Source organism: Macaca fascicularis, chromosome 15 (genome assembly GCF_037993035.2).
Source record: "Macaca fascicularis isolate 582-1 chromosome 15, T2T-MFA8v1.1".
Taxonomy (NCBI): Eukaryota; Metazoa; Chordata; class Mammalia; order Primates; family Cercopithecidae; genus Macaca; species Macaca fascicularis.
In genome coordinates, this window is record NC_088389.1 from 2,417,835 (window position 1) to 2,433,045 (window position 15,211).

Sequence of the window (15,211 nt, forward strand, 5' to 3'; positions counted from 1 at the left end):
CTCAGTCTCCCAAAGTGCTGGGATTACAGGCGTGAGCTACCACGCTCAGCAGGTATTTTTAATTTTAAACCTACTCTATATATAACATAAAGCAAATATGTTACCAGTATTAGAAACCAAGATTTGCAACATTAAAAAAAGATAAGAAAGGCCGGGCACAGTGGCTCACACCTGTAATCCCAGCAGTTTGGGAGGCCGAGGTGGGTGGATCACGAGGTCAGGAGTTCAAGACCAGCCTGGCCAAGGTGGTGAAACCCTGTCTCTACTAAAAATATAAAAACTAGCTGGGCATAGTGGCAGGTGCTGGTAATCCCAGATACTCAGGAGGCAGAGAATTGCTTGAACCCGGGAGGCAGCACTTGGAGTGAGCCGAGATTGCGCCACTGCACTTCCAGCCTGGCAACAGAGCGAGACTCTATCTCAAAAAAAAAAAAAAAAGAAGAAGAAAAAAGGGCCAGACACAGTGGTTCACACCTGTAATCCCAGCACTTTGGGAGGCTGACGCGGGCGGATCACGAGGTCAGGAGATTGAGACCATCCTGGCCAACATGGTGAAACCCCATCTGTACTAAAAATACAAAAACAAAATTAGCTGGGTGTGGTGGTGGGCATTTATAGTCCAAACTACTCGGGAGGCTGAGGCAGGAGAATGGTGTGAACCTGGGAGGCGGAGCTTGCAGTGAGCCGAGATCTCGCCACTGCACTTCAGCCTGGGTGACACAGCGAGACTCTGTCTCAAAAAAAAAAAAAAAAAGACGGGATGAAAATGCACCATGCGCACAGAAAGCCACGTGTTCACAGTGATGGGGACAAAGTCCACCAGACACCGCTGCGCTGCCTGGGCGACCGTCTTCGTCTTTCACTCTGGAAACAAAGTCTCAAGGAAAGAATCACCTCCTGACTCCTCCGTAAACCCCCTCAGGACAGACAAGGGCTGACGCAGACCAGGGCATGCGCAGAGGGCACCTCTCAGGAGCACCTCCAGGCCCCACCAGCAGGAGACACAGCCTTACAGACACGGGCCCCAGGCGGGCGTCCTGGCCTCTGAAGGGGGCATGGCAGCAGCCACAGCCGCTATGGCGCTCCGACGAGACAAACCCCCCATCAAGCTTCGAGTATGAGCTTCAGTCTCCAGTCGAAGGGAAAAGACGCTTTCAGACAGCGCTTGGCCAAGCTCACAGTGTGGGACATTTCACAGACAAGTGGACAGAGGCGAGGAGACAGCCCTGTCCCGTCCCCCAGCCCCACCCGTTTCAGGGCTTGGGCTATGACCTGTATTTAAACAGAAGCAAACCAGAAAGGCAGGCACACATCTATCGGGCTGAGCTTGTGGGCGGGCCGGGGCAGCCTGACCCCTCCTGTGGCTGCCCAGATGGGGACTGCCACCTGCGAGGCCTCCACATCTGACTTCTGACACACGGAGCAGGTGCCACCTCCCCTTCCAGAGCTTCAGCCTCTCTGGATGAGCTACCCTCACCTCCAATAAGGGAGGCAGTCTGGGAAAACGCCTCCATGTGTATTATTTCCCAGCTTCCCTTCCTAAAGGTGTCATCTGCAGCAGTTAACTCTCAACTGGGCAAGAAGCCATTTTCCTGACACAGTAAGGATGCCAGGGACGAGGTTCTGCCAGGCGAGCCACCAACATTTCACTGCTGTGGCGGCAGACCAGACTAGGGCGCCCAGTCTCCACCCCGGCTGCTTGCTGCAAACACTCAGCATCAAAGTCAGTACCAACATTTCTCATAAGCAGCATATGGAGGGCTATGAGAACTTTAATGTTTCATTTTCAGGATAACTGGGAAGTGACTTGCCCAAAAGTAAGCAGCTGTGTACACTGGAGGATGAAGAAGAGGGCTCAGGACTCAGCCACCTGGCCCCCAGTCCACTCAGGAGAGTAGCCGCCACCATGAACGCATCCATGACCCAACGTTACGGGGCTTTGCACTGCGGTTCCTTTGGGCACAAAGGTCATAACCTGCCCCACCCCCCACCCCACGGGACCCTCACGGCCAACACATGGGCCCCGCCCCGTGGTCCTCAGAGGACATGAAGGACACTCACCTTCTCCCGGGGGATCTTTTTCTTGCCGCAGCCATCACAAGTCAAGGGGAACTTGGGGCAGACCTCGTGGTGCGCCTTCAAAAGAAGCGATCAGGAGCATGAGGCTGGACGCCAAAGCCAGGCATGGGTGGCAAGTGGGGGTGGAGGGTGGCACACAGTGCTTGGGCTGGGTAGCGCTGAGGGGCTGCAGGAGCACGTGGTCACCCTCGAGCCTCGCAGGACGGAGCTCCTCCCGGGCAGGATCCTGCCAGCACCACCCAGGAGCCTTGGAGATCTTAACGTTTTGTTTGTTCTGCCAGCTCCAGGGCAATGCGAGGGAGACCCAAGCCACCAGAGGAGATTCGGAAGCCACGTGAAACAAAGGCCCCCATGGAGATGGGGAAACGCTGCTCCCGCCAGGAGGGGAGGCCGGTGGGAGGGTCTGGCGGATGGACTGGGCTGGCTGCGTGCGGGACATCTCCAAGATAGACCCTGATGTGCCGCTGCAGAGGGCCTGGCGCCCCAGATGTGTTCTGGTCAGGCCTGTCCGTCCATCTGACAGTTTACACGGAAGTGGGTCAGCGAAGTGGGGCTCCGGAAGTACAAGAGCCCAGGAAAAAAGATGCCATGGGCCCCAGAGGCAGGGAGAGACCCGGAGACATTTCCACCAAAGGCAGGAACCCTGTGTGGATCGTGATCCACATACACCAAGGCAAAGACAGACAACAGGGACGCAGACACAGGCTGCAGGCCGTGTGGACAGTCACAGCTACAGCTCAGACACGGCGCTAGCGACTGTAGCTCTGTGCACCACAGAAGTGTGTTCTCACCAACACTTCGGGGAAACACGAAGTCACACTTGAGCAACTGTCTCGGGGGCAACGCCCAGGCCTGGTGAGGATGGACACATACCCACCGCTGCACTCTCTACCTGATGCATTTAGACTTTTCTAAGACAAAAATGCTTTTCTTTTGTAACTTTTTTTCTTTTTTTTTGAGACGGAGTCTCACTCTGTTGCCCAGGTTAGTGTGCAGTGGCGCAGTCTCAGCTCACTGCAACCTCTGCTTCCTGGGTTCAAGCAATTCTCCTGCCTCAGCCTCCCGAGTAGCTGGGATTACAGGCACTCGCCACCATGCCTGGCTAATTTTTTTTTTCTTTTGTGACAGAGTCTCGCTCTGTCACCCAGGCTGGAGTGCAGTGGCGCAATCTTGGCTCACTGCAAGCTCCGCCTCCCAGGTTCACACCATTCTTCAGCCTCAGCAGCCTCAGCCTCCCGAGTAGCTGGGACTACAAGTGCCCACCACCATGCCTGGCTAATTTTTTTTGTATTTTTAGTAGAAACGAGGTTTCACTGTGTTAGCTAGGATAATCTCGATCTCCTGACCTCGTGATCTGCCCGCCTCAGGCTCCGAAAGTGCTGGGATCACAGGCGTGAGCCACCGCGCCTGGCCACGTCTGGCTAATTTTTTGTGTTTTTAGTAAAGAAAGGGTTTCACCATGTTGGCCAGGCTGGTCTCAAACTCCTGACCTTGTGATCCACCCGCCTCAGCCTCCCAAAGCACTGGGATGACAGGCATGAGCCACCGCACCCAGCTTACAAAAATGTTTTTGAAAGGCCTCGGCATTAACTTTACACCCATTCCCAGTTCTGCCAAGAAACATCCACCTGCATGGCTCCAGGGAAAGGGCCGAGGCGGGGAACGAGTGCAAAGGGGCCAACGCAGCCCCAGTGGCCAGCACGCAGCTCCCCAGCTCAGCCCCGCACGGCTGCAGTCACACAGGTTGCCGCTCCACCGCACGCACCTTCCCGTCTGCCCCGCAGCAGGGCGCCCGGCAATGCCGGCAGCTCAGGCTTCTCTCTGGGCACTCGTGCTCCAGGTGGCGCTCCTTTTCACCCAGGCGGACCAGGCCTTTGCATGCAGGACATTCGGTCAGCATGAGCGGGCAGCGGCCTTCGTGGCAGCTCTGGCAACAAAAGGAGAAAGTGTCAGTAGAACTCGCGTGGGACATTCGGGCAGCCACAGCTTCACCCGAGGACACCAGGCGATATAATGCCGGTTTGGTGTCTGCATGCGGGTCCTGGGTGCCATCCTCCCTGCCTGTCCTGGGGGCCGCCCTCTGCAGGTAGCTCTCAGGGCTCCCACAGGCGGGACAGCAGGAGAAGATTGGTGCGTCCTCGTCTCCACTCTCTCCGCCCCACCCTGAGCTGAGGGGATGCTCTGCCACGGGGGTCTCTGTGTGGGTGCCTCGTCACCGCCAGGCTCCCCTATCTGCCCCCTAAAACAGCCAAGTGCACAATCCCTGCTCGGCACCAGCGGGTCCCTGCCACACACACCAGCTCCTAACTGAGAAAGCAGGCCACGCTCTTGCTCTGATGACCAAGCACAACACGGTCCAGGCTGAGTCTTGCCAGTCCCAGCCCCATCCTCACTGTAGGCGGGAGGTGTGAAGGGACAGGGAACACGCACAGGAGATAGCATGAGGGCAGGTGGCCTCTGCCTCCAGCACCAGGAAGCCAGCAAAGGCCTGAGGCACAAGCCCACCAGGCCAAGGTGCCAGGAGCTAGTTGCACAGCACATGCATTAGAAAGGGCCTAAGCTACAAGGAAGACAGGCGAGGGCCAGTGACACACAGGAAGGTCACTCAGGAGCCCACGCATTCCCACACACTGAGCCACCCATGAGCTGGGCAGAGGCCCTGCCCTCCTGGAGCTGACAACCTGACAGAGTGACCACCGGTGCCGGAACACCACGGAAGGCAGGCAGTGGAGGCAGGGCCGGGAAGGTGCCACAAGATGCGGTCTAGGGAGGCAGGAGCCGGTGCTGCAGGCTAAGCGTCAGGCGAGGCAGAGGACTGTGGACGTCCACAGATGGCCAGGGTGGCAAGGGAGAAGGACACAGAGGGAAAGGAGGCCGTGCCAGCTCCTCGCCACACCCAAGCCAGGAAGAATCTAGAATGTAGGATGCAGAACCCAGCCACCTCTCTGGCCCACTGCTGCCCCTGGCAGGGCTTCCTGGACCGTTTTGAGGGCTCTGCCCGGATGTGAGGGGTCGGGACAGCAAGGTGACGGGATGTGGCTGAACTCTTCCAGGACTGCCTGGCAGCCGCGCTTCTCACAGACTCTAAGGTTGGGAAGCCGCGTGGTCACAGGAGGAAGAACGGGGTGGCACGCACCACAAAGGTGCTAGTGGAAAGGGAGAGAGGGCGAGATGCAGGACGTGTCTGGGGAGCCACGTGGACCTGCTGGCAGACTGAATGTGCTCTTACAGGGACACAGAGAAGTCAAGAAGGACTCTCAGGCCTCTGGCCCAAGCCACAGGAGGTGCCGCCTGCCTCCATAAGGGGCCGGTGAGGTGTGGAAATAAAACTAAACAAGGCTTTTTGTTTTGTTTTGTTTTTTTGAGACAGGGTCTCACTTTGTCACTGATATGGTGTGGCTGTGTCCCCACTCAAATCTCATCTTGAACTGCAGCGCCCATAATCCCCGTGTTGTGCGAGGGGCCCGGTGGGAGGTCACTGAATCGTGGGACGGGTTTTTCCCGTGCTGTTCTCATGACAGTGAGTAAGTCTCATGGGATCTGACGGTTTTATACATGGCAGTTCCCCTGCACATGCTCTCTTGCCTGCTGCCATGTGAGACGTGCCTTTCCCCTCCTTTGCCTTCCTCCATGATTGTGAGGCTTCCCCAGTCATGTGGAACTGTAAGTCCATTCAACCTTTTTTTCTTTATAAACTACCCAGTCTCAGGTATTTCTTCATAGTAGTATGAAAAATGGACTGATACGGTCAACTAGGCTGGAGTGCAGGGGTGAGAATATAGGTCACTGCAGCCTCGACCACAGCCCCCACATAGCTGGGACTACAGGCACACACCACCACACCCAGCTAAATTTCTTTGTATTTTTGGTAGAGCCATCTTGTGTTTTTTTTTTTTTTGTTTGTTTTTTTTGAGATGGAGTCTTGCTCTGTCGCCCAGGCTGGAGTGCAGTGGCCGGATCTCAGCTCACTGCAAGCTCCGCCTCCCAGGTCCATGCCGTTCTCTGGCCTCAGCCTCCCAAGTAGCTGGGACTACAGGTGCCCGCCACCTCGCCCGGCTAGTTTTTTGTATTTTTTTTAGTAGAGACGGGGTTTCACCATGCTAGCTAGAATGGTCTCGATCTCCTGACCTCGTGATCCGCCCATCTTGGCATCCCAAAGTGCTGGGATTACAGGCTCGAGCCACTGCGCCCGGCCATTTTTTTGTATTTTTAGTCGAGACAGGGTTTCACTGTGTTAGCCAGGATGTTCTCAATCTCCTGACCTTGTGATCCACCTGCCACAGCCTCCCAAAGTGCTGGGATTACAGGCGTGAGCCCTCATGCCCAGCGGTAGAGCCATCTTACCCAGGCTGGTCTTGAACTCCTGAGCTCAAGCAATCTGCCCACCTAAGCCTCCCAAAGTACTGGGATTACAGGCATGAACCGCTATGCCCGGTCAGATTTAAACATGTCTTTTGGGAGAAGTCTGCTATGACTGGGAACAAAGAAAGGGAATGGAAGTCAAAGGAACATGGAGTTGAAAATCTGTTAAGTTTCTTGAATCATGATAAACATAAAATGCATCATCTTAACCATTTTTAAGTGCACAGTTCTGTGGTATTAAGTACGTTTCACTGATGTTACATAACCATCACCACCATCTACCTCCACAACCCTTTCCGTTGTAGAAACCTGAAACCCTATCCCTGTTAAACCCTAACTCCCCATTCCCCTCCTCCAGCCCCCAGCACCATCCCCTGGCTCTGAATTTGACCACTCCGGGGACTCTGTCAGTGAATTCATGCAGTATTTATCTTCCTGTGCCTGGCTTAGCTCACTGAGCACAACCCTCAGTTTTGAGGCAGGAGAGACTACAGCACATTCTGTACCGATGGGCGCAGCCCGGAGAGAGGAGGACAACGTGCTGAGAGGAAGGTTCCCGAGAGGCCAGGACAGCAGAAGACCTGGCTGCAGGGCCCTTCGTGGGGTGGGAAGCGGGGGTCAGCAGCTCCATGGAAAGCTGGCTACAGCTCAGAAGCCCCAAGTGAATCAGGAAAGCGTTAATGACACCTCCCTGGAGAGGGGAGACCCTGCTCTGGACAGCACAGGCACTTGGGCTGGCTTCCCTTCAACCTCCCTGGGGAGTGTTCCTCCCAAACCTTCACACAGATGCTGCAACTACTCCTCAGAGGCGCCCCAGGGTACACGGGCCCGGCCCTCCAAGACCTCCCGTAGCACTGGTCCAAGCTAAGCCCGCCAAAGGAACCAACTCCCTGAACCCGACAGCGCCTTGCACTCTGCTACCCACTGACGGGACAGGACCCAGCCTCGGCCGCACTAGTGTGTAATGAGCCATCATCAAGCTGAGTCAAAGAGGAGTCTCAGCAACTACTATGGCTTATGAAACAACTATTATGGGTTACAAAACAACTATTATGACTTACAAAACAACTATTACGGCTTATGAAACATAAAAACGAATGCACAGTGTTCTTAGATTTAATTAAAAGACTGTTCTTTAGGCCGGGCGTGGTGGCTCACGCCTGTGATCCCAGCACTTTGGGAGGCCGAGGCAGGCTGATCACGAGGTCAGGAGATCGAGACCATCCTGGCTAACAAAGTGAAACCCCATTTCTACTAAAAATACAAAAAATCAGCTGGGCGTGGTGGTGAGCGCCTGTAGTCCCAGCCACTTGGGAGGCTGAGGCAGGAGAATGATGTGAACCCAGGAGGCAGAGCTTGCAGTGAGCCAAGATTGAGCCACTGCACTCCAGCCTGGGTAACAGAGCAAGACTCCATCTCAAAAAAATAAATAAATAAAAAGTAAAAATAAAAAAGACTGTCTTTTAAAACATAATAAAATGGCTGGGCACAGTGAGTTCCCACCTGTAATCCCAGCACTTTAGGAGGCCAAAGCGGGAGGATCACTTGAGCCCAGGAGTTCGAGGCTGCAGCGAGCTAGGATTCCATCACTACATGCTAGCTTGGGCAACAGAGCAAGACCCTATCTCTAAAAATAATAATAATAATAAAATGCTCATAGATGAAATGATATGACATCTTCATTTGCTTTAAAATAAGCCAGAAAAGAAAAAAATATGTGTCAGGGTTGAAGGGCTGAAAGAAGGCTGGCGAAGGCTGGCTGGTGCTGTGGGGCAGCGTGCAGGCCTATGGTGCAGCGGCATGCCTCTATTTTCAGCCTCACTGCTCAGATGCGCTGCATGCTTGAAATGTCAAAAATAAAATACTTCTTGGCTGGGCGCGGTGGCTCACACCTGTAATTCCAGCACTTTGGGAGGCTGAGGCGGGCAGATCACAAAGTCAGGAGATCGAGACCATCCTGGCTAACACGGTGAAACCCCGTCTCTACTAAAAATACAAAAAAATTAGCCGGGCGTGGTGGCAGGCGCCTGTAGTCCCAGCTACTCGGGAGGCTGAGGCAGGAGAATGGCGTAAACCCGGGAGGCGGAGCTTGCAGTGAGCTGAGACTGGGCCACTGCACTCCAGCCTGGGCGACAGAGCGAGACTCCGTCTCAAAAAACAAAAAACAAAACAAAAAAAACACCTTTCTCTTGGGACTTGGTACTTGAAATCCCCAGTGGGACCAGGGATGTCCTGCAGCAGATACATCTACACCAGCACCATCTGTCTCAGTCTTCTCCCCACTCACAGCGGGCACAGCTCAAAAAAATCAATATTTATTCAGCCAGAATTCAAAGTAAACATTTGACGCAAATACAGTCGTCATCCCTCTGAATGTCACTAGAATGTCCATGAGGCCGAGCAGACTTGGCTTTTCCCGGCCTTTCCGTGCTCGTGCAGCCCTTCTGTGTCCCCTCTGGAAGGTCTCCCTGCACCCCCACGGTGGACCCAGCTGCCAGAACGAGTAGCTCCAGGGCTGCTGGGGAATTCAGCTCTGCTTTTAGCGCTCGGCAAGCACTCCATCAACATTTACCTAAAGTTTCAAAAATCACTCGATTTGGCCAGGTGCAGTGGCTCATGCCAGTAATCTCAGCACTTCGGGAGGCCAAGGCGGATGGATCACTTGAGGTCAGGAATTCAAGACCAGCCTGGCCAACATGGTACAAAACCCCATCTCTACAAGAAATACAAAAAATGAGCCAGGTGTGGTGGCAGGCACCTGGAGGCTGAGGCAGAAGAATCGCTTGAACCTGGGAGGTGGAGGTTGCAGTGAGCCGAGATCGTGCCACTGCGCTCTAGCCTGGACAACAGAGCGAGACCCTGCCTCAAAAAAAACTTAAAAATAAAAGTAAATAAATAAAATCATTCAGTTCCTAGAAAGGCATCATTGCAAAGGACAAACATATTCAAAAGCTAAGCAGGATTTTCCCCTTTTCCAACAAAGTTCAGACCATCAAGAAAGAAAAGCAGCCTTAGCCTCAGGACTGTGTTCACAATAAGGCCCCAACTAGCAGCACACTCTGAACAACCTGAGCACAGAGAGAGGCGACTCAGGCATGGCTACGCCTGCACAGCTGGCTCCCAACTGCACGGAGAGAGTTTGATTTCCGTCCCCACGTGTGACATTTACAGCCAGTGAGAGGTTTTATCAATAAAATCAAAGGCCACAGCCAAGCTATTCCAGAGCAGTGCCCGCCCCTCCCACATGACCAAACCCGGCTCCTCTCAGGGACTTTCCAGAGCTCTCAAAGGTGCAGGCCAGGGACTTTCCACCCTGCGTGCCTGCAGGACCGCGTGGCACCCCAGCCCAGGGGCTGGCTATAGTCCCTGGCCCTCAGCCGGAGGCCCTCATAATTGTCACTGTTGCATCCCATGAGCCTGGAAGTGGCAGAGACCCCAGAGGCCTCAGGGTCCAGTGCAGAGCTGGGAACTATTATCCCACCTGTCCCCCAGGCACCTCTCAGTCCTCTCAAAGGGGTAGCATAGCACCCCTACCCCCTGCAGCCAGCTAGTACTCTGACCCTACCAGGGAGACCCTGACCCTGGGCCACCTCCCCTGGGAGCCATCTCCCTTGCAGACAGCACTGGGCAATGACCAAGCTGCGCCTCTTTAGAGGAGCAGGGAGTGGGGTGTACGATGCCATGCACCACAGCCGCTCGTGCAGCAGAGCCACACAGGGGCCTAGAAAGCTTTGCATCACACGTCGTGGCTGCGGACGGCCTGGCATCTCTGTCCACAGAGGCAGGAGTCTCGCTCCATGTCCAGGACACAATCCCCGGGCTAGGGAGGAAGCACATCTCGTTCACCCCAGATACAGCTGGGACGATTCTTCTGAAAAAACGAAACTTGGAGCCCAAAGACCACAAAGCAGAGTCTCAAAAGATCGAGGAAGGCGTGGCCAGGCTCACAGGGCAGAGAGGGGAGAGGAGAAACCCACAGTAATGCAGGTCCAATTCCAACCCAGCCGGCAACACCCTGGGGTCCAGCTAAGCAGGAGATCCCAGACCCGGCCTGGGCAGGAAGCTCCCTTAAGTGCAGAAAGCCAGGGTTCCGAGCAAACAGCCCTCACAGCCTCACCAACCTGAGGCTGGACTGGATGGCATCAAGGTACCGCCTTACTGTGAGATTCCAATCTGTGACTCAGTGCTCACTGAACAATGACCCCTGCCCCTCCATTCTACTTCCTGTGCCTACGGATGTGATGACTCTGGGGGTGTCCCCAAGTGGAATCACAGAGGGTCTGTTCTTTGGTAACTGGCTCATGTCACTCAGCACACTGGCCTCAGAGTTCATCCCTGGGGAGTGTGTGTCTGAATCTCCTTCCTTTTTAAGGCTGAATCATATCCCACCATGTTCACAGATCACACTTCCCATGTTTATCCATCATCCGTGGACACTGGGCTGCCTCTACCTTTGGGCTCGGTGGACAGTGTTACTCCAGGAATCCTGTACAAGGATCCCAGAGAGAAACCTCTTAAAGGGCACTCATTATGACAAGAAGGAAGACTGCATAACTTGGCAAGCCGTAGTGGCCTTGACTAGCTCTCTCGGCACCTCCTGGCCTCTACACTACAGGTTAAGTTTCCAAATGCCTAAAAGGTGACATGAGAATCACACTGAAATCCCCAATGCGCCAGTGCAGGAACGCAAGCCCGCCTCGCCCAGCACACAGCTCGCCCAGTACACAGGGACAAACCACGGCCAACTGAAGTGCAGGCCACTGCCTATGTTGCTGTGACCATAAGACAAAGGTGTCCATTATTTCTGCAATTTCCAATGTCAACACAATTCAAAATAAGAAATCCTTTGTGGATACAAGAGACACAACAAAAACCCCCACCAAACTTGAAAGCCGCAGGCCCCAGTGCACAGCGATCTCCCCTTCATTCCCAGGAAATGCTACCACTTAGATAACCTTAGATAACCACAGCATGCCCAAGGCTCACACGGGCACCTCCAACCCTCACAGTTACCCCATGATGGTGGGATCCTGTACTCCCATTGACAGACAAGAAACCTGAGGCACAGAGAGGGTAAGTACCTCGCCTGAGGTCACACAGCCCTAGCTCCATGGTGCAGGTCTGTGCTCTGCACTACTTGTGTTTCTAAATGGACGTACTCTAAGGAGCAGCTCCGTCTCTTCCTCCACAGACATCAGACAGGCTTCAGCCCCAGTGAGAACGTGCAGGACAAGGTCCCGACCGCTGGGGGAGCGTGGGCGACTCCCGACCGCTGGGCTTCTGTCACCGTGCCACACACAGGCATCTTTACCTCATATTCTTTCAGGGTCCCCTTCCAGGTGCACCCATCAATGGGACAGACGGCCGGCAGGCTCTCCACCTCCCTGCGGGCAGCATTATCTGGGAAAGCCTGGGGAGAGGAACATCCCTCAGGTTAAACCTCCTCCCAGTCTCCCTGCTGCAACCGAGGAACACAGGCCACGTGTCCAAACCAACCAACACTGCGTCGCGTTGCCTTCCCAGGCCACTCCAGGAGCAGAGGATGACTCCCTGATTCCATTTTGTTTTTAGACTCACCTTGATGCCAAAATTTCCAGACCCTAAACTTCCCGAGTCTGCTAAGGGACAACTTCTGGCTGCCCTTTTTTTTTTTTTTAAGGAGGGGTCTCACTTTGTAACCCAGGTTGGAGTACAGTGGCATGATCTTGGCTCACTATAACCTCCGCCTCCCAGGCTCAAGCGATCCTCCCACTTCAGCCTCCCAAGTGGCTGGGACTGTAGGCGTGCGCCACCAAGCCCAGCTAATTTTTTGTATTTCTGGTAGAGATGGGGTTTCACTATGTGGACCAGGCTGGTCTCGAACTCCTGACCTCATGTGATCCACCCACTTCGGCCCCGCAAAGTGCTGGGATTACAGGTGTGAGACACTTTGCCCAGCCCCACCCATGGTGTTAAAAGAAACTGCTGGGCCGGGCACGGTGGCTCACGCCTGTAATCCCAGCACTTTGGGAGGCCAAGGCGGGCGGATCACGAGGTCAGGAGATCGAGACCATCCTGGCTAACACGGTGAAACCCCGTCTCTACTAAAAAATACAAAAAACTAGCCGGGTGAGGTGGCGGGTGCCTGTAGTCCCAGCTACTCGGGAGGCTGAGGCAGGAGAATGGTGTAAACCCGGGAGGCGGAGTTTGCAGTGAGCTGAGATCCGGCCACTGCACTCCAGCCTGGCGGACAGAGCGAGACTCTGTCTCAAAAAACAAAAGAAATTAAGACATTTTCTGTTTAACATTTTTGGCTTCAAGACATTTTACTTACCGAACTGCTTTCTAAAATAGAAATGCCTTCTTCATATATGCCCTCGTGAACACAGGCAGCACAGTTCTGAGGCCCAGAGCTAGGGGGGAAAAAGACAAAAAAAAAAAAATCCCACCGTGAAACTTAATACAAAAAGTAAATGAACACCATTTGCTTCAGTTCAAAAACCTACCTCCACACCACAGTTTCTTTAAACTTTCTCATCGTTAGTGAAACCAACAGCAGGCAAATGTTAACGGGACATGTTTTAAACCCCAATATTCACAGGACAATGTTTCTATCTCTCCCCGATTGTGAAGAAGGCGCGCCTGAACTGCCAAGGACACTGGCTGCAGTAACTCAGGTGCTGCCGGCTCTCCCCATAGGCCGAGCTGCTGCTGACGTGCAGAGGCCACGCCTCTCACACCACTCGAGCAGCCAAAAGTGAGCAGTAGGCGGCACTTTAAACCTTCCAGTACTCACATTAAAAATAATAAAAAAGTGAAATTAACTATAACGATGTATCATATTTAACCCCACATATCCACAATAGTATTTCAAATTGTTATTTTAAAATTATTAATTTTACATTCTTTGTGGTAAACCTCCGAAATCCAGGGAATATTGATAACTGGAGCACATCTAAGCTGGACCCGGCTCTGCCGGGAGCTACCAGGCTGGGCAGCGTGGCTCTAAGGCTAGCCTGGCCTGCCTGCCCCTCCTCCCAGCCTGCGGGCCCCGTGCACCTGAGGATGCTGGCCAGGCAGAAGGAGCAGTACCGGTGGCCACACTGCGCCTGGAAGGGCCTGCGCAGGACGTTTCCGCAGGCGGAGCACAGGTACTTGGCTTCCAGCTTGGTCCCCAGGAGGGTCTTGGAGAAGCCAGGCTGTAGCAACTCCAAGGAGCCAGGGGGGGTCACGCTAGCTGCAGCCATAAGAGCTGTGACCCCCGCAAACGACCAAGCCCTAAGGAAGAACACACAGCACGTTACACCTCAATTCCAGAACAGTCCTCCAGAGAAAACCAAACCGATGGTGATCAGTAGCAGGCGATGGTGAGGGGCCAGGTCCCCACTGACCTGCAGTCAAGACTCGGAGAAGCAGAACTGCAGAGCTTTGGGAAGCCTTAGAGACCCTCTAGTCCCATCTCCTGCCGCTAGTACGGAAACTCAGGCTCAGTGAGGGTGGGGACCACATGGCTGGCATCCACATACCCAACCCACAGCTCCAGAGAGGCACAGACGCACGGGCTTCCTGTCGTGCACACCCCCCTCCCCAGCCAGAGGAACAGGCTGCCTTCCTGTTAACATTAACGGTCAGAGGCTCTCAAGGCTCTAGGCTCTTCGGTCTCCCCCATGGTTCCCACAATAAGCATGTTTTAGAGTGGTGGATGCCTTCTGAAATATCTTACCAAACCCACTGGGCAGGAGATGCCTGCCTGCCAGCACTCAGGCCCTACAGGCACTCAGGAGAGAGCCATGCCGCCAGGCCAGCCCCTAGAGCAGCAGTGCAGCACACCTGGGGTTGGCTAGTGCATTCCCTTTAGCTACCCATGGGTTTCCCCTCACTTCAGATGATGCACGTGGCCTTCAGAGCCCTCCATGAGCCAGCCCTGCCCTGGCCCCTTGCTGTCCACTAGAACTCAGTCAGCCCCACCAAGGCAGCCACAGATGGCCTTGGTGCCCTGCACCACGCCCTCTCCTTCTGCCACTCTAGGCACCAAGGCCACCACAGATGGCCTCAGCCACTCCGTGCCGTGCCCTTTTCCTGCCTCTCTGAGCATCATCCAGCCAATCACTGCACCCCACCCTTCCTTTTGGATTAACTGTGGCTCTTCCTCCCTCAGTGTCCCCGGCAGAGACTCCACTGGGCTCTGCTCTCCTGTAAGAGCACCCCCAGGTGGGTTTCCCTCTCCCCTTCCCATCACGGAGCTCCTGTTGTGCGGGAATCCCAGGAAGGGGCCTGGTCAGGGTTGGGCTGATGCTGAGGACAGAGGAAGGGAACAATGAGGATGCCTAGACCCACTCATTGGGCAGAGTGAGCAGACAATGAGAGTGAGCAGTTACCCGGCACACTAAGCGTTTTCTCTCTCTCTCTCAATGAACTACAAATCTCACACCTGTAATCCCAGCACTTTGGGAGGCTGTGGTGGGCAGATCATGAGGTCAGGAGATCGAGACAATCCTGGCTAACACGATGAAACCCCGTCTCTATTAAAAATACAAAAATTAGCCGGGCATGGGGGCGGGCGCCTGTAGTCCCAGTTACTCGGGAGGCTGAGGCAGGAGAATGGCGTGAACCTGGGAGGCAGAGGTTGCAGTGAGCCGAGATCACACCACCGCACTCCAGCCTGGGCGACAGAGCAAGACTCCATCTCAAAAAAAAGGGGGAGACAGGCACTTGGTCCCCGCCAACCCTGTAAGCGGTTTGGGTAAAGCTTGAGTCCAAAGACTTCAAAGCTTCTGGCTGAAGTGAAGTT

At 54.4% G+C, this 15,211-nt stretch overlaps 1 protein-coding gene across 19 annotated transcripts in view; it reads right to left on the reverse strand.

Moving 5' to 3' along the window:
- TRAF2 (TNF receptor associated factor 2) overlaps positions 1–15,211 on the reverse strand; it is a 45,721-nt gene that overhangs the window by 15,070 nt on the left and 15,440 nt on the right. For 7 of the 19 annotated variants that reach the window (XM_005580376.4, XM_074015988.1, XM_015436182.4 and 4 more), the window contains 5 exons: positions 13,480–13,698; positions 12,755–12,833; positions 11,753–11,851; positions 3,845–4,006; positions 2,062–2,136 (listed from right to left, as the gene is read on the reverse strand). In XM_005580376.4, coding sequence (XP_005580433.1) covers positions 2,062–2,136; positions 3,845–4,006; positions 11,753–11,851; positions 12,755–12,833; positions 13,480–13,667 — 603 coding nt within the window. In that variant the 5' untranslated portion in view covers positions 13,668–13,698. Of the gene's footprint in view, positions 1–2,061; positions 2,137–3,844; positions 4,007–11,752; positions 11,852–12,754; positions 12,834–12,926; positions 13,070–13,479; positions 13,699–13,811; positions 13,904–15,211 lie in introns of those variants that run through there. The other 12 variants (XM_074015982.1, XM_074015981.1, XM_074015989.1 and 9 more) reach the window with 7 other exon arrangements.